This window comes from Peromyscus leucopus, chromosome 4 (assembly GCF_004664715.2).
Source record: "Peromyscus leucopus breed LL Stock chromosome 4, UCI_PerLeu_2.1, whole genome shotgun sequence".
Classification (NCBI taxonomy): Eukaryota; Metazoa; Chordata; class Mammalia; order Rodentia; family Cricetidae; genus Peromyscus; species Peromyscus leucopus.
This window is the reverse complement of record NC_051066.1, coordinates 39,726,680-39,745,793: the sequence shown is the minus strand read 5'-3', so window position 1 is coordinate 39,745,793 and position 19,114 is coordinate 39,726,680. Positions and strand designations below refer to the sequence as shown.

General features: G+C 37.8%; 1 protein-coding gene across 1 annotated transcript in view; it reads right to left on the bottom strand.

Moving 5' to 3' along the window:
* Window positions 1–20: 20 nt before the first annotated feature.
* The window catches only part of Gca (grancalcin), a 30,385-nt gene continuing 11,291 nt past the window's right edge, over window positions 21–19,114 (bottom strand). Inside the window, exons 3-8 of the mRNA XM_028864728.2 lie at window positions 14,608–14,677; window positions 9,320–9,363; window positions 8,904–9,051; window positions 5,565–5,678; window positions 5,200–5,258; window positions 21–4,389 (exon numbers count right to left, since the gene is read on the bottom strand). Coding sequence (XP_028720561.1) covers window positions 4,363–4,389; window positions 5,200–5,258; window positions 5,565–5,678; window positions 8,904–9,051; window positions 9,320–9,363; window positions 14,608–14,677 — 462 coding nt within the window. The 3' untranslated portion in view covers window positions 21–4,362. The remainder of the gene's footprint in view (window positions 4,390–5,199; window positions 5,259–5,564; window positions 5,679–8,903; window positions 9,052–9,319; window positions 9,364–14,607; window positions 14,678–19,114) is intronic.

The window sequence follows — 19,114 nt, the reverse complement described above, 5'->3', positions numbered from 1 at the left end:
TTATACATGAAAAACTCAAGAATTTGTAAAAGAATTTATTTTGGGGGAAAAGAAAGTAAATCTTATTAGCTAGCTAGTGTACTTTTAATAGCAAAGCCAAGAAATTCCAATGTTTTATTAAGTACAGTACTAGATATAGGCATGGTGGTGCTGATCAATTCGAAATTCACGTCATTGTAACAGTGCTATGATTTTACCGAGTTCCAGTAGACCACCAGCAAGCTGGGCTGAGTGGTGAAAGCATTAACTCCGAATTTAAAGGACTCAAAAACATTTTACTTTGCCCCATCAGAACCATGGTAGTAAATGGCTGAAATGTTTATTGTTCACCACAATTTTCTGAAGGATAAATGGCCTTTAACATACATTCAAAATAGCTCATTCATAATGAGAGCTTGGCTCATCTTTTCATTCAAGAATGGAAGTATGCAGCTATTATTTCCTCTTGCTGAAGTTTCAGACAGGCTTAATTTCTCCCCCTGGTTGCTTGGGTGTCATGTAAGAAAATCCGCACTATCTTCAAAGACACTTTTCAACAAGATTCGTCGGCGCTAACACAGCATGCACTAAGGGTGGCATTGTCTGTGCAATGACATAGATTCCTCATGCTTCCTTTTTAAGATTTAAGAAGCCAAGAGCAATGGCCCCATGCGATAAATGTAAAACCAAAGTTATTACAGACAGCAGGAAATATTACATCGCCCTCTGTAACTGGAACTGATTGTGAGATCAGCGTCAAAGTACAGACGGCAAAATACCTGGCAACGTTCCATAACATTTAATCTCTTATCTTAAGACATACTTGAGGGTCCTGCATTTACACAACTGTAAGAAATTAAATATGCATTTAAAAGTCCAGTAAATCCTAAAGTCATTTTTAAATGGCCTATAATTTACAAAATAACATGAGTCTTTAATTAGTATATTTCTAGAACACTGTTCAGGTTATCTTTTGCAATTTCAGTAATCACAGAAAAATAAGACAACTAAATAAGCAATACACACAATTAAATCGAAATGGTTATATGCATGTGTCTACATATTTAGATGTTTATGCTTAGAGAAAAAGGTTAAACTCCAACTCCCAATACATCAGAATTGGAAATCTACCATTCCTGGTTCACACATCTCTCCATGTAGCTATTAAATGATGCTCTATAACTTCTTGATGTTAATGAAGGGGCACACCCGACAACAAGACCAGCACATGGGCAAAACCCCTGTCTGTATATTTTCTAATTGTGGTGCATGGTAGTGAGACAGAAGCACTCTGTATGTCTACTCACTGTAGGTTCGAACTGGCAGAAGCAAGCCTGGGTTTTAATATACTGCACGATGTATTATGAAGCTACTTGGATAAAGAGACTGATAAGAACATATGCTTTTTTCGTTGTAAGATGGGAAAGAATTCTTTAAAAATAAATGGAAGGAAACACAACAAGAAGGATTCAAAGCCTGGGTTTTCTAGCATTCAAATGACAGACAGGTCTTGAGTCTGAAGGGTTCCCCAAGTTCTCCAAGTGTTTCGCTAGAAAGTTTCTTTCTCAGTGTTCTAAATTACAAGGAAATTTTAATTTAGTATATGGAGGAGAGATGTCTTGATCTTGGTCTAAATGAGAAATGATAAGACCGGTATTCCTTTGAAATACTGTCTGCATTCACCACCTCACAGACGGTTAAACATTTGCATTTGTATCCTCCAATAGTACACAATACTCTCCAGACCTATTTTAGATGATACCTTAGCCTTAGGAATTTATATGAAGAAGCTTAACCCACTACATAAATGATTACATTCAAAAAAACAAATGGAATCTTTTCAAGCAAGTACCAAAGTAATAAAAGAGCCACGGTTGTATTTTACACTTTAAAGCAAAGGATGTGCTAACTGAAAGCAGTCTGGGATTCTGAGCAATGGGTTCAATTTATAGATTTTCAAAAACATACCCCTATCAAATTTACAGAAAGCTGTTAACAAAACAGGACAAAACTTTAGTTTGTCAAAGATAAAGGACATTTAAAAAAAGCACATTTCTCATAAATAGTATTTATTTTGTTTGTCCAATTAGTAATATCATAAGAGTACAAGTGAACTTGATTTGTATATTTTAATTAAAGAAATATCACAAATTGATTTTGTTATTTTTTTAATTGCACAGAGTTTAAACTACCTTGATAAATTCTACTTTCTTCCAGGGTAAATGTCTTTTCTGGAAATAAATATATAACTTGAATATATATTTGTTACTTTCTTTTTCTGATGCATGCCTCAAATAGGTTAATGAGCACAGTCCTTAAAATACATTTAAAGTGGACCAAATCAAGATTCCCATAGTATCGATTTTCCCTTGATGTAATTTAAAATGTGTAAACTGCCACTCAAACTAGAAGTACACCTGACATTTAATCATTTGGCAATCTTTTAGATAACAGCTGAATTAATTAATGCACTGTTGTTTGAACCGACGCATCTCATAACAGTATATATGTAACAAATTTTGTATGATACAAAACTTTACAGCAAGCTATTTGAATGTTTATTAAAAAATTCTCAAAATGACATGGAAACATGTTTACTGTATAAATAAAAGCACTTATACATCAAGAGTGTTCATTACTCAATAATTTATAGTATCATAATGTGGCTTCTTTTTCCTACAACAGCTTCAGATTCTGTACATTCAATGGTCAGTAAATACTCTTTCAGGTTATCAAATATGTGGTCATGAAACAAATATTCAGAGGACAGTGTGTGTGGAGTATTCATCAGCCAAGTCTTATAAAACTGACAAAATGGATTTGAAGGCAAACTATAGAGTAATCAATATCAAGGACATCACTTCTTTTCCAGGATCTTTTCAAGTAAAAGCTGTTTGTAAGATTTCTGTTTTTATAAAAGAGGTTTGTCCGTTAAAAAACAAAAAACAAAAAAACAACAAAAAAAAACCATGATGTTTTCCTTAAAAAATATTCAATTTTGTCATTAGCTAAACTAAAATTATATCTATTTGCATTTTTCTTAAACTAAATTTATGTTCAGTTAGAATACATGAAAATTCAGTGGTCTTTCAGATCTTCATTAATAAAGACAGGGTGTTTTCCACGTTGGAAACTCAATTAACTCTAACATCTTATATCAGAGAACTTAGTGCAAGGAACCTGGTGAGTACTTGAAATCACTATAGAAAATTCACCAGAAATGCTGCTGATAGAGTCTCCAAAGGAAAAAAAAACCAAAACACTTCTTGGTACACACCACACCACACACACACACACACACACACACACACACACACACACACACAAACACGTTATCGATCCAACAGAGAACTTCTGAACAGTAGCAGATTACATGATTTTTTTTTTTAATTTTATAAACTGTGGCCAACAGCCAGGAGCAGCACCTGGGTTGAAAGAATAAGAAAGAACAAACATGAGTGAAAGCTGACACTTCACTAAAATGTGTCATTCTCCAAAACTGCTTGATTTAGAGAAAGAGGACATTTTAGCTTATCTACACCATCACTAATGAAAGAGAAAGGTATCTTCATTTTAAAACTTTTAGGTGGGCACAGGTGTGCAAGCCGTGAATCTCTGCACACAATGGGGGGTGGGGAGGGCAGGAGGACCATGAGTTTGTGTGCTGCTGGGCTATGTAGTTAAAATCTCATCTCACAAACAAAGCTAAACAAAACCAGAGATTTTTTAAAAAGTAAAATAAAATATATTGTAAAAAAATAAACAGTGAAATAAAAAAGGTAAAACAATACCTACTACCATAGGCTGACAGACCCAAATTTGGATAAAGTTTTAGGAACTAAAGTTTTCTTATTCATAAGCCAAGAACAGGAGGTTATGTTCTCTGATGGTGTAATCAAAAGCCAAAGCCAGCAAAAAGGGCAGATGTCCCCTATGACTGATTCATTCCCAGAAACACCCACAGGCATGAACAAAATCAGAAGTATAACTTGTAGCCTTTAGATAATATAAAAGTTTTATCTAGACTTTTGTTATTTGGCTTTGTGGACAATCTGTCATGTGACTACATTCTTATACACTATTATTGTTAAAAACCAAGGCTCAGATGTGCGGGTATCAATTAGCTACATATCATTAGCAACACTTCAAGACAGTGTCCATATATCTGCAATATCATAACTTTTTCCAAAAATAATGTATCCCAAATAAAAAAGTTATTGCATTGAACTGTGCTTTAAGGTTAAATAACAGAAGTGGCAATAGGGACTTGAACAGGAAGGGAGAGGAAAAAGTTCTTTGAACTTTTAATTTTAGGTAGTCCAGTCTGTTTCGGCGAAGCAGAAGGATTCTTCAGTATTTCTTCATCTTTTGAATGCTAGGCTTTCAAATTGTCATAGTGCCCTGCAGAAACTAAGACACGAGGAGCATTATCACATGGCAACAAATGTTTTTTTTGTTGTTATTGTTTAAATTAACTATATTCCATGAGAACTTTTACTGTAAGAAAAAGGAACTGTTTAAGACTTATAATTCAAACACGTATGTATCAACCAAGTATTGTCTACCCCATACCTTCTAGTAAGAAATATAACAAATCCAAGACAATAACCTCTAAAGCACCAAAGCACATATGAAAACCATTAGCTTCAATCTAGAAACAACTGGAATTGGGTACACGGAGAGTGTATTTGAACTGAAAAAGTAGCAGCTTCATATTTTGTCACTGAAAATATTAGGAATCTCTCTCTTAGGAAAAGATAATCATAAGTTAGTGTTTACCATTAAAATATTGGAGAAATCAACTACCAAACACAAGTCAAGCAAATTTACAGTATACCCATATTAACATTATATTAGTATTACTGAAAAACATAGAAAATAATGTAGCCACCCAAAATATTATTTTGTGCTTTGAATCAGTTAATGTCTTTCAACTTTTATTGCATTTATATATTTGCTAATTAATTTAGTGGGGGGGGGGAAATGCACGCACACACGCACATGCATATATGTTCAAGACCTCATGCCATTAAGCATACATGGAACTCAAATGACAACTTTCAGGAGAATGTTTTCTCTTTCTACCACATGGGTCCTGGCACTAAAACTCAGGTTATCTGATTAGTGACGAATGCTAAGCTACCTTGCTGGTCCCATCACTTACTTTTTTCAACAACCAACAATAAAGTACAAATGTTACAGTGAATTCAGAATACTTACATCCTCATACATGAAGTTCACAATCCCTTGCTGCAAGTGATCTCTTCGCCTAAAGAAATCTTTACACACAAAAATTATGTTTCAGAATTATAATTGGAAACCCATTAATTCCCAATACTGAATGTCTCCTGGTATTAGGTCTGACTGTATCTTAAGTGTCTTAACATTCTAAGAAATTTAAATATGAAAATCTTCTAAAACTCTGAGCTTTCAATGCTTCTCTATCAACATTCATATTTTAAATCCTTAAGACTATTTAGATATCATAGTGAATAAAGAAAACAGTTACAATTTGCTGAAAGAAACAAAGACACTATTGAAGAAAAATGGCCACACAAATTGAATCCACTTTTAATGCTGAATACCTGTTAGGGCACGAAGCTTCACGCAGCAGGCAACATAGTCATCAAAGAAAATTCTTCCATTCTTGCTGTAGCGTTTAACAATAGCAGCTAATGTCTGAGGACTCAACCTATACCCTAAGGAAGAAGATTGACACACTAAAACCTCAAGATTAAACACCATAAAATGCCAAAACACTGCTATTAATAAAGTCATGATATAGATTAACTTTCAAAATTCTTTCTGCACAAAATATATCCTATTTATTTTTGGCAGGACTGAGGATTGACTATAAGTGCTTATACATGGGGAAAGTGGCAAGGACTCTACCACTGAACAAAAGCCTTCAAAAGTATAATTTAGAAATCCATTAAATTAATATGAAAATGGTAAGACAACAGACTCATTAATAATTCCGCCAAGTGTAAATAGCTGACACAATTCTAACTTTGTAACAAAAGCAATTCTAAAGGAAGAAAACAACTATCTTCTCTGGCATTTAAAATATATTTTTATGCCAGGCAATGGTAGCACATTCCTTTAATCCTACCACTAGGGAGGCAGAGGCAGGCAGATATCTGAGTTCTGAGTGTGAGGCCAGCCTGGTCTACAGAGGGAGTTCCAGGACATCCAGGGCTACACAGAGAAACCCTGGCTTGAAAAGCTATATATATATGAAAAGCTAAATGTATATATTTTGAAATTACTCCTGGGGGTATTTGGTAGGGGTTTTAACATTTTGATATTGCAGTTTTTAAAGAGTACCAAAGGAAGGATCATTATTCTTAGTTATCTTTCAAATGCTGTATTTCTGTCTGTTTTTTTTTTCTAAAGAATATCTGAAAATCAACCTGCTTAAAAGTGGTAGAAAATGTTATTTCTTCTGTAAGTTTTTCTATCCTCATGCATATTTATTACTTCATCAGTTCCTTCTTCAAGCCCCATTGTTACTAGCATTGCTGAGTGTGTACCCCGTCTATGTACAGTTTCTGATCACGCACTTCCCAGGTTAAGTGCTTTGAGTCAGTTTTAAGTTCTACCTATGACGGCTTGATTGCTTTCATTTGAAAATATTTTATCTGAAAAACGATATGTTTAAAAAGAATGAATATAAAATAATAGAAGCAGAACTTTGATTCTATTTGCTACACTCCAAGCATGATCATAATTATTTAATGAGATGTGTACCTATAACTCAGGAGAATGATGCATTATGGTCAGCATATTAATGAATCAGTAGATTTAGAAATAAAATGACACCAATCCAGCCAAAGATAAAAATCAGTACCAGAAGGAAAAACTCCACCTATAGTTATAATAAAATATGACCCACAGGGCTAGGGGCCAAGGCCAAGGCACTTGCCTAGTTTGATCCTCAACACTACAAAACAAAATGAATCATATATATAAGATTCACATATGATTTCATATATATATATGATACATATATATGTGAGATCATGTGTATATGTGTGTGTGTGTGTGTGTGTGTGTATCCCAGAAAACATGCTTAGAGTAAGAGCCATACCAAAACACACAAACTAACACAACTATGTGAAAGTGCATTTAAGCATCCTTCTTCTAGTGAGTTGTGATCTACATGTGGTATGAATAGAATTCCTAAAACTTTCCCATGACTTGAATGACTTTAAAGGTATCAGAAGGTGTTAAGTTTGAATGCTACTGAGTAACTTAAACCTTTGATTACAGTTTCAGGGGCACACAGGACACAGCAAGTGTCTGCAGGTCAGAAGACAACTTGGCAGGAGTCGGCGCTCTCCTACCCTGTGGTGTGGGAATCAAATTCAGACCACCCAGCTTGACCCGCTTGACCCGCCTTCTTGCAGGCCCCACCCAAAACAATCTTTTCTTCCTCTCTGAGGCTTGTCTGAACCCTTTCAATTTTTCACTTTTTGAGAAAAAAAAAAACAACTATTTTTTATATACACTGTTAAAAGTCAAGTTAAATCAATTATTATTATGTATCTACAGTTAAACATGTTTATATGGTCAGGATTTTCCCTAGATATGAAAATAAAATGTCTACTTATACAACTAATTTGAAAAAAAAATCACTAGTTTGAGCTCTTTGACATATAATTTAAGCCCATCTGCCTTGAGCTCACATTTTAATTTTCAAACAGGTAATTTTCATGTATATACATTTTGTTTATAAATAACTGCATAAAATTACAAGAGAAGAGACTCAATAAAACTACTTAAAACCAGGCAAAACTACGTAAAGTATGGCTCACGCTTATAACTCAGGAGACCGAGGCAGAAGGGTCTCAGTGCAGTTGAGGCAGACATGGGCTACATAGTAAGTTCCAGATCTGCCTGGGTTATAGAGTAAGCAGAGTAAAAAACCTGTCTAAAAAATAAAGAGAGAGAGAGAGAAGAAAGGGGGAATAAAAGATGAGAAAGTGCCACTGTGTTACTGGCTAGCAAATTAAGCATCATTGCATATTACCACTCTGCAAGAGAACCAAGAACCTTAGCCTATAAGAAGTACAACGAAAATAGTTACATCTTTTAAACGCATCTGAAATGCAGTCTTCCCACTTTGAAGTTTTTCTGTACCTGCCTTGTGTGTTCTATACTTTGTAAGAACAAAGACGGTAAACCAAACAAATTATTTTTTCTGTTGAAAAGCTAGACTCCAGTATAGACACATGTGATTGACTGAGATAAGCCTTTCATGAATAATAAAAGCATCCACCAAGTTACAAACAGTGGAATGCAGGTGGTGGGTGCTGACATTAGAGATGATAATTATACTCAGGGCATTCAGAATGAATGAATGATTGTCTTTGTAAGAAATCTCAAACAAATTTATGGACTGGAGATAGGGCTCAGTGGTACAATGATGGTCTCAAATATGCAAGACTGAAGATTCAGTCTTCAACACTACAACAAACAAAGTGAAGAAATAACAATAATAATGATTGTGTTAGTGTCTTTGATCAGGATTTACTTATAACCGTGAGCCTAAATTAAGGGACACACTAAACAGTTCTGTATTACTTAGCAAATTAAAACAACCAAGATTCATAATTTGTAAGCTGACAAGATCACTCAGTGGTTAAGAACACTTTCTGCTCTTGCAAGAGGAACTAGGTTCGGTTACTAGCATGCACATGGTAGCTCACAACCTTGTGTAACTCCAGTTCCAGAGAATCTAACACTCTCTTCTGGGCTCCTAGAGCAACAGGCACACACATGGTACACACACATACTTGCAGGCAAACATTCAAGCTCATAAAAAATAATAAACAAATCTTTATAAATATAAAAAACATTCATAACTTGGTCAATGAGTACAGATGATCCTCCTGGATTCTAAAGGAGGTTGATAGTCTTACCCATTAGAGTGATGGCTTGACTCAGCTCATGATGCTCTACAGTACCGCTTTGGTCTTGATCAATTGTCATGAAGTTCTGCTTCCAGGCACTAAGAGCTGCCCATAGCTCCTTGAATTCGTTGAATCCCATTTTCCCTGTATAGTCTCTCTAACAGTCTTATTAACGAAAATAAGTTTGGGTAGCTGAGAGGGTTTATCTGATCTTATACCCCAAATTACTAACCAAAAAGAACATATTCTTGTGTAGTTAGCTAGGAAGACCCAGTCTAAGAATAGATTTCTGTGTGAGAATGAAACTATGTAGACTTTAAACAGGATCTTACAAAATACAGTTAGCTCTAAAATTAACAACTGGTTTAACGTTAAGAAAGCAATAACTCTATATTTTGGTATTTTCTATTTTTACTCAAGGATACATCCAACATGGCAATCATAATTCTGCAGGTTTCCAGACTGAAGGCTGAAAAACATATTCAGTATTCAAATATTAGACTCTTCTCTGTTTTATCTATGTAACATTAGGATATTCTTCACTTTCAAAAAATATTTTAAAATTACAAACAATGTAAAATCACTATAATCAATACATATTTATTGGCTGTTAAGCATTTAGAATAACAAAAAATATTTAAAAATGACTGTCTCCAAACTACTCACACTTACTGAAGTCAGTAACCAGGTAAGCAGTTATGGAGTAGCCTAAAGTTACTGTGATGAACACTTTACAGGCATTGGCTTTGCCAGGAGTCTGGCAGAAAGCCGGTTTCAGTCTCCTAATCACCAGAGACAAAGAGAGGGAGGTTTACCTGGATATCTGCTATGTACTCAGAAGTCAGAAAATGTTCAGGACTTAGAGACCATGTCATGTGAGGGGGTAGTGTAAGAGGACATAAGAAAGGCAAAGAAGGGTCAAATCAGAAATTCCTACATGTTACATATTAGACCAGTGAACATCCCTGGAGTGATAGAGCAGAAAAGAAAGTGCAACACCCCCTCGACTTGAACTCTAGTTTACAAGGAAAGACTCCAGGTGAAAAGAGGTTGGGGGTATAGGTGAACCGTGTGACGGCTTAGTAAAGAGATCTGCTGAGAGGAATGAGCCTCAGAACTGATACAATGTTTTCTTTTAAGAAAGGTGAGAAAGGAAGATAAACACAAGCAGTCTTAGGAGAGGGGTTCTGGAGGGAGCGTCTGACATTCCTTGGAGACACAGTCTCACAGCAAACTCCCCGGTCCTCTGGCTCCTACTAACCTTCCCCCATTTTTCCACAATGGTCCCTGAGCTGAGCTACAGGCAACTGAGAGTGCAGAGAGCAGGAGGAGCAGTCTTCCCATGGGAAGAACACACCAGAGAGTTATCCAGTACAAATGGTCAGCCCTGAACACCTACACACAAGCAACTTACACAGACGGAGAAGGGTATATTTATGTATTTAAGAATATATATATATATATATATATATATATATATATATATATATATATATATTATATAATATATACATACATACATACACACACACACACACACACACACACACACACATATATATCTCAGTAACACAATTAATGAAAAACAAAGGCCATGGATTTGAAAGACAGAACAAGGATGGGGTACATGGGAAGGCTTGGAGGGAGAAAAAAGAAGCTGGAACATATGTAATTATATTATAAATAAAAGGAATAATTAAAAATAATTGGGTTGCTAGAAACATTAACATTACATATTTATTTACAATGAAGTCACTAGAAAAAAGTTCAGTTTTCCCAAACTTTATTACAGTTACAGTTGGGCTGATTTATCTAAACTGGGAGTGTGCTAGCAAAACTCAGGTAAGCTTACAAGATTCTTTTAGTTCCTTGATATTAAAGAGTGAATAAATAATTTAGATTCATTTTATTTTATACTGCTTACTTGATAACATTTTGAAATCCTTTAAACCAGTTCAATGAGATAAATTTCAAAATAATCTAAAGAAAACATGTAGAATCTTCTGCTAAGAACAAAAGCTGATGTTCTTTAGCTGTTCTGGATGGTGTCAGGGCCGGGATTGTTGGTTATGGTTTTCTAGGAACAGCACTCAACAGACCCTCTGTGAGTGCTTACTGGTACTGAAGTGTGGGTGTATTACTTTGTCATTGTTATACAAAATACCCAAAGAATGGAGCATGTGGTGCCTGGTTACATTTTGCCTACAGTCAGAAGCAAAGAGAAATGAATGCTTTCTCCTTTTCTCCTTTTTGCTCCGACTCTGGACCTGAGGTGGTATCATACACACTCAGGGTGAGTCTTCCTATAAATGCCCTGATAAACTCACAGGGTGATGTGTGTCCTAGGTGACCCCAAATCCAGTCACATTTGTGATGAAGACTAACCATTACAGTGGGTTACATGATTTAACACAAATGTATCAAATGTATAACAGTTCTAATTTTACAAATAAAGAAATTTGAGCCAAGACAAATGGTTTTCTAAGTTCATAAAGGTAGTAGGTAGGACCACCAATACCGGGGCCTCATGTTCCTCCATAAAAAAGAACTACATGAGAAAAAAATCTGTAGTATGCCATCTTTTTTTCCATTTAACTTAGTTCATATTTAGGAAGTGCGATAGTCTAACCAGATTAAAGCAAAAAATAAAAATTAAATCAACAAATAAGCATATCTTTGACCTTAGGATGGGACTAGGTATTTAAAGAATAAGTGTTTTTATAGAGTGGAGAGACAGACTCTTGCAGATTTTACTTCTTCCTCACAACCCACTGCAGTGGACAGATTTTGTTTGTTTGTTTGTTGGAGGAAGGCTTAAGCCCCTAGAGGAAAAGATAAATATACATTGCAAGTTAGAAAGTCAAGAGATGTGGCTATTTAATGTATACGCATAAAGAGAAACACTGAGAAACAACCTAGTTACCTTGGGAAAGATGCCAGATATCTAAGAATTGGCAACTTCTGAACATGTGTGAAGGTGGACCTAAAAACAGAACTGAGTGAAGGGCTATTTTAAGGGCATGTGAAGACCCAACCCCTCTCTACCTCTATTTAGTTGGGTGGCTGTCACACCTACTCTCTCACCCAGCAGGAGTTTCACTTTCTGGGTATGTTTCTGGACTGTTAGGCACTAGGCACAATGGGATGAATTATACTAAAAACAAGCCAATTAACTACAAGTCTGCACAGACCTGAGAACTCTGAAACAACCACAGAAAAGGCAGCCCAAAAGTAAACAAAGGAAATCTCCCACAACAGTGACCCCTGAATCCCACAGTGAAACTGCCCAGCTTCACCTTCCAATGAAGCCCACAGTCAACCAGACTCAGCATCAGCATGAGATATGAGCAACAAAGCGTCATCAGACACCCAAGAAATGACAAGGAAGATAACCAAATAAGCTAGGAGAATAAAAATAACGTTGAGGAAGGAACGGCTATGCATTGGCATACCAATAGTTTCCGAGAGATAATGGAAAGCATAACATTTGTGAAGAACAGAGGCGCTTAGCTCTTACAAAACATACACCAGAAACGAAAGACACAGAAGGTTTATAAAAGAAAGCTGAGGACATTCCAGAATAAGGAGAACAGACGACTCAGCCCCAGGAAACACAACTGAAGAAAATTTCCCAGAACAAAAAAGTACAAGAGATTCCAGACTGAACACACCCACACAGTTCCCCATGCAAGACCACAAGGCACTACACTGTGAAATGTCAGAGCAGCAGGGGCCTGTGAGGGACAGAATGATCCCTGAGCTTCCAGAGAGGAAAAACAAATCTCACGTAGGTGAGAAAGAGACAGAGATGATGGCAGAGGAGACCAGGAAGTCCTTCTGAAAATGTGTGTGAAAACAGCAACAAGAACAATGGCTGCGATGTCAGGCAGGAGCATTTAAAGCCCCCAGACCCTTTCCCCGCCTCTGTGTAGGTGGATGCTACCCGTTGCTCTACAAAGAAATACCTTTTGAATTATACGTGGAAATGGGTTGTAATGGAGAAGCCACACCTTGACAAGTAGCCATTCAAACCACTGAGACAAAATGAAAGCCTTTTCAGACACTTAAATTTTCAAAATTTGATGGTAAACCATGTACTCTTTCATCAGAAGCTACTTAATGAGATATCTCCATGGAAAAACAGATTGAGCTTGAAAATATTAGACAGCAGAGATAGAATAAAAACAAGAGATGCGACTCCAGAGTGGGAAAGAGTTGCAGAATGGTGGCGAGAGACTGAGACCACCCATAAAACACAGAATGTACAAGGAGGCCTTGGGACAACCAGAGGGATGGAATACCTAGCTGTCAGGTCTAAACCAAACACAATTTCCCAAACTCCAAAAGGCAGTGCATATGTCCAGAAATGGCAATCTTGGCTTAGCTCAAGCTGGACTATAGAAGGATTTCTGGTCGTTAGATAAAAAGCAGCATGTCTCGGGAAATTTTAAAACAGGTTCCCATCTGCCAAAAGGAGTTATTTCCCTTGTCTCTGGCAGCAGGAACATATGGCTCTCCGAGGACATATTCCTGTGGTTGCTATCAAAGCGCATGCTAGCCTCCGGGCACCTACAGGGCCTATTCACAAGTACCTGTTGCACCTGCCTACGGCCCCACACTAGCATTCTGGCCCTTCTCACCTCCCCAGGCTTCCCTCCTCCCAGATACCCATCTGTTCTCTACATAAGGACAAAATTTTTCCTCCTCCCCACCCCATTCTGATATCTCCACTACCATCCTCCAGCCCCTCAACCCCCTACCCCCACCCCCACCCCGCTACTCTGTACTAGTCCCCCTCTTTCTATTCCTTTCCATTCTTCCTTCTCTTGCACACGGCCCAGGGCCATACCCAGTGTCTCTCTTTTTCTCTCTGCCCTGGACTCTTCCAGATGCCTCTGGATATTTTCTCTCTCTTATCCACAATAAAAATCGTCCCCTTGCAGGGTGGTGATGGCACACACCTTTAATCCCAGCACTCAGGAGGCAGAGCCAGAAGGATCTCTGTGAATTCAAGGCCAGCCTGGGCTACAGAGCGAGATCCAGGACAGGCACCAAAACTACACAGAGAAACCCTGACTTGAAAAAAAAACCATCTTCCCCTAATGAGCAGCCATTTCATTTCAGCAGTTTCTTTACTGGACCCCCACGATACACTAGCCACTGTGAATTTGGGGGAAAACAAAAAGCTACACACACACACATACACAAAGTAATTGTACACTGTCATAAGACACAACTATAAGCAATATGCAGACAGTAGAGAGAGGTAAGTGCTGATGATGGTTCCCAAATTATAAACCATCAGCAGGACAAAGGATGAAAATTTTTCACATGGAGGGGTGGAGTGGTTTTACGGTTGGAAGACAGTTAAATACTCATTTTTTCATAGCAGGACATCAATTGATAATCACAAAGCTGCAACTACATAGTAGTAAAATTATGTCACTTTGAGGTCTGTAAGCAAAGTTTGAGACTAGTCACTTACAACCAATTAACTCCTGAGTAGTGAATGCTGAAAGTCAGGAGCGCAAATGAACAGTTGCTTTCATGATACCTCGTACAGAACTATCTGATTCCTCAGACTTGGCATATCTACATATAGTTTATAATATTTTTAATATTTTCAATGTGTGACTAAAATGCTGGAAATGAATTCCCTCTTCTAATCCCCTGTGCCACAAGAAAGGGAAAACAAAACAACACATGGTCTCACGAGCATAAGTCCCGCTAATTCCAGACTGTGTCAAGCATCTCTGAAGTTCTTCTGCATCCACCTCACCATCCTGCAAAAAAAAAAAAAAATCAAATAAAATGGACATGGGTTTTAATACACAGTGATACCAAACGACATTAAAAGCTTAACTGTGTGCTGCTCTAGGGCAACCCAGAAACCCCAATTTTCAAAATGGTATAAACCACAAAATTCACAAGGTAAATATTGCCAGCCAAGGCACAGCACAGACCATGTAACCCGGTGAACCTATTCCCTGGTCTGAGGGTCTGAGATGCGGGACAATGCCCTTGTCTTCTCACGGTCAAAACAATGCAAAATGCTCTGTCACTTCATTCATGGTCATCTTTGTCATGCTTCCTGGGAGCATCTAAGGGCTCCTTTCACGTCTGCATCACTGTACTTGGAGGGAGTTTGCCAAATTACAAACTCCATAATTATCCTTAAAACTACGGGTTAGGAAAAATTAGTAAATCTTCAAGAGTGAGGCCGGCTTAGAAAAAATATTTCCTCAATAATATGGACATCAGTCAGGCCTTTCTGTCACATTCTACTCAGGTATACATTACCAATAATCGTCTATCCTGAAGAAACTGTTTCGAGCCAATATTGTGCTTCAAGAAACATAAATTATGAATAGTTGCTTGATGTATTGTAAGCAGTGAAAGCTGAGGGGGTCCCTGCAGGTGTCATGCAGAGAAGTAAAACACATGAAAAGATAAGAATAAAAACCTGGTGCAGATTAACTTTGTCAGCCTGGATCAGACTTTGGGGAGTCTAATAAAAGGCTGTTTAGTCCCGGTGTATTGAAGCCCAGTACAATTTGGAAAAATTCCTAGTGTAATACAATCCCCATCGCACAAGGAAGAGTAATTACATGAAAACTCAACTCAGGGTGCCTGTCATTTCTTCCAAGAAGATGGGTTCTGGAGAACGGCTACCTGTACCAGCTTAAGGGCCTAAGGGTCTGGCCTGGCCTTGGTCATTTGAGCTATGAGCCACCTCTGGCTCTGGCTGTGGGTGCTTGGGGGAGCCTCTGGCTATAAGAGTCATTTAGGTTACTAGCCACCTCCCGTCTTGGTTGTAAGAGCTTGATATGGCCTGGCCCACCAGGCTGTTAGTCACTTCCAATTCTCCGCTTTCTAGGTGGAAGAACGGTTTTTCATCTTTCCCACTGGAAAGACAATTTTGTGTGCGTAACATTCCTGGTTCTCTGGAGATCTGTGGACTCGAGGACCTTCCTGCCTTGCTCCCAACAAAAGCCCACCACACTCAAATCTGACAGCTCTACAGCTAGGCCACTGCCGTGAAAGTTCCAACCAAACACCAGGTGTGCTCAACTACTGCGCAGGAAGGATTAGAAAACAGCTTTTGTTTTTTCCTTATTTTGATTTTAAAAAACTGTGCTCTCACACACTGACGATAACAATCATACTTGTTTTTCTCTTTAACTCTTCAGTGGTAAAGTACTGTTCCATTTGAGAATAAAACTAATAAGAATGTCTAAGTCTTGTCAGTTCAATATTCAGGCAGCATAATGACACACAGAATTCAATGAACAGACAACATAAAATCAAAACTCTCAAGAAAAAAACGTGAATATATAGAAAATTTCCACCAATGTAATTAAAATTATAAGAAATAAACCCTGTGCAGTCTGATGTTTTCTGTCCCAGCACTACCCTCTTTTGCAACATTCACATACAAGTCTACCTACCCCACATACTAGGGTCATTATTACTATATTTTTATGCTTCTAAACATAGTAGACAACTTTGTAGCATTATGGAGTTACTTTAGTGGCAAAACTAGCTGACAAAGAAAGTATTGTGAATTTCAGTTAAAGAACATAAAAAGTATCTTCGGATCTTATCTGTTCTGAGGGAATGATCAGGAAGAAACATGTCTGATGAAATAAACCTGAACTTGGTGCACCACCCATGACACTTGCGCTTTCTTCACACACCACTTTGCATAGATACAGTGTGTATCAAAGGGACTTGGTGTTTTATAACTAGAAACATGTACCACCCTGCCTATGGAAAGCACCGACCAATTCACCCATTGAAAAATGAAAGGCTATAGAAACCTGTCTGGAACTTCCTCAACACTTTGGACATTTTATTTGTTTTCATTTTTATTTTGTTCTGAGATGAGGATCTTCTTATGCTGCCCAGGTTAGACTCCAATTCCTAGGCACAGTGGTCCTCCTATGCCAGCCTCCTGGCAGCTGGGACTGTAAGCAATCTACTGCACCCTGATAACTGCATGCAGATCCTTCATCTTAAATATCTTTCTGTGCTGGGATTAAAGGTGTGTGCCACCACGCCTAACTCTGTTTCCATCCTGTGTGCCCTTGAACTCACAGAGATCCGGATGGATCTCTTCTTCTTGAATGCTAGGATTAAAGGTGTGTGCCACCACTGTCTGATCTCTATGTCTAATTTAGTGGCTGGCTTTGTCCTCTGATTCCCAAACAAGCTTTATCGGGGCAAACAATATATCACCACAACAGAAGCTCTGGCCAGAGCTTCCAAAGAGCACTTGAAATGTAGCTAGCATGATTTCAAATGTTCAGTATATGTAAGGCCTCTGCTAGATTCAAAAACTCAAAGCAAAATAAAAGTAAAACATTGTACCAGGTCTTATGTTGATGACATGCTGCTGTGAAGAACAGCATTATAAAAATGACTTAAGCTAGAGGCAAGTGTAGCTCTCTGAGTTCAAGGCCATCAGGGATACATGGCAAGACCCTATCTAAAAAAAAAAAAAAAAGTAAATTTAAAAAAATAAAAAAGGTCAATAAGGGTTCATTGCTTCATAAAGGAAACCTGGGGCTGGGTACAAGATTATGTGGGAACTTAACTGTGCCATCAACCTGCATTTTTTATGTTCTCCACCCACAGGCCTTTATCTCAACTACATTTTTCCCAAGACAAAGATGGCCGCTGTAACTTCAACCCTCAAGTGCTCTTTTGAGGCAGGAAAAATAATGAGCCAAAAAAAAGCCAAGACTGTCTTCTAACAAGGCCTTTAAAATTATTATGGTTTAATTTTTTATTTTGTAATGGTGTGTGGAACATACATGGATGTCAAAGGACAACTTCTGGAAGGGAGTCTGCTCTCTCTTCTCTCATTTGGGTTCCAGGGTTTGAAGTCAGGCCATCAGGTACTATTTCATCTTACCAGTCCCCAAGCAATGCCTTATTTGGAAAAGAGCATTCCAAAGAAATGCTATCCACCTGACTATGTTTTATCTTATAGCAAATGGATACATTCTGTAGCTATGATTTCCAGCTTCTACCACAGACTGAAAAAAAGTTGTCCGTGGGGTCACATACGGTAATTCTGTATAAAGCCTCTATTCTTAGAAAAGCAATGGAATCTGAAAGACACTCAAGTGAAGTATAGAATGTAAGATGTTGCTGGTGTTTATGAAATGCTACCTACTTTATTTAGTACATCATCTATTGCTATAAAAGAGAGGAAGATGGTTATAGACTATAACTAAAACCAAGGGAGAGTTTCTGCTTGTCATCAGTCCAACATTTGAATTTCTAGTGTGCGATTTTCTTTCATATTATTGATTCTTTCCTCTTCAATCCGCTCCCAGAAACAACCATAATTTACAAGTCACCATTAGATAGCCTGCTCCAGATTTAGACGTTGTTTTCTACTTGAAATTCTTCCCTATACTCTTGATGCACCATCCTGTTATATCCCATAGACACAAATCATAAATCCCTCACCCCAATAATTGTTAAACACATAGACATACACCAAAAAAAATGTTGTGCTTGTCTAATATACATATAAGGCCATGGATTCACATACTAACCCCCTCCCTCTCCTGAGTTGGAATATAAAACACCACTTTCACCATTGTCTTAGTTAGGGTTATTATTACTATTTCTGTGATGAAACAACATGACCAGAGCAACTGGGGGGGGGGACGGTTTATTTGGCTTACTGTTGTATATTTTGTTTGTGTTTTGACAAATAAAACTTGCTTGGAGATCAGAGGGCAGAGCTAGCCACTAGTTAACCATAGAGGCCAGGCAGTGGTGGCACACATTTTTAATCCCAGCACTTGGGAGTCTCAGCCTTTGAATCCAGCACTTGGGAGGATCAAGCCTTGGATCCCAGCACATGGGAGGCTCACACCTTTAATCCCAGCACTAGGGAGGTGGAAACAGAAATATAAAGTGGGTGGAGACAGGATCTCAATTCATTCAGTTTGAGGATTCAGGGAGGCAGGATGCCCTACTCAGTCTGAGATTTTGTAGAGGTAAGAAGTTTCTGGTGGCTGGTTGCTCTGCTTCTCTGATCATTCAGCTTTCACCCTCGATATGTGACTCTGGATTCTTATTGTTAAGACTAATTAGACTTGTGCTTCAGCCTACATTTCCATTTCACTGTTCATTATTGAAGGAAGTCAGGACAGGAAGTCTAACAGGGCAGGAACCTGGAAGTAGGAGCTGATGCAGAG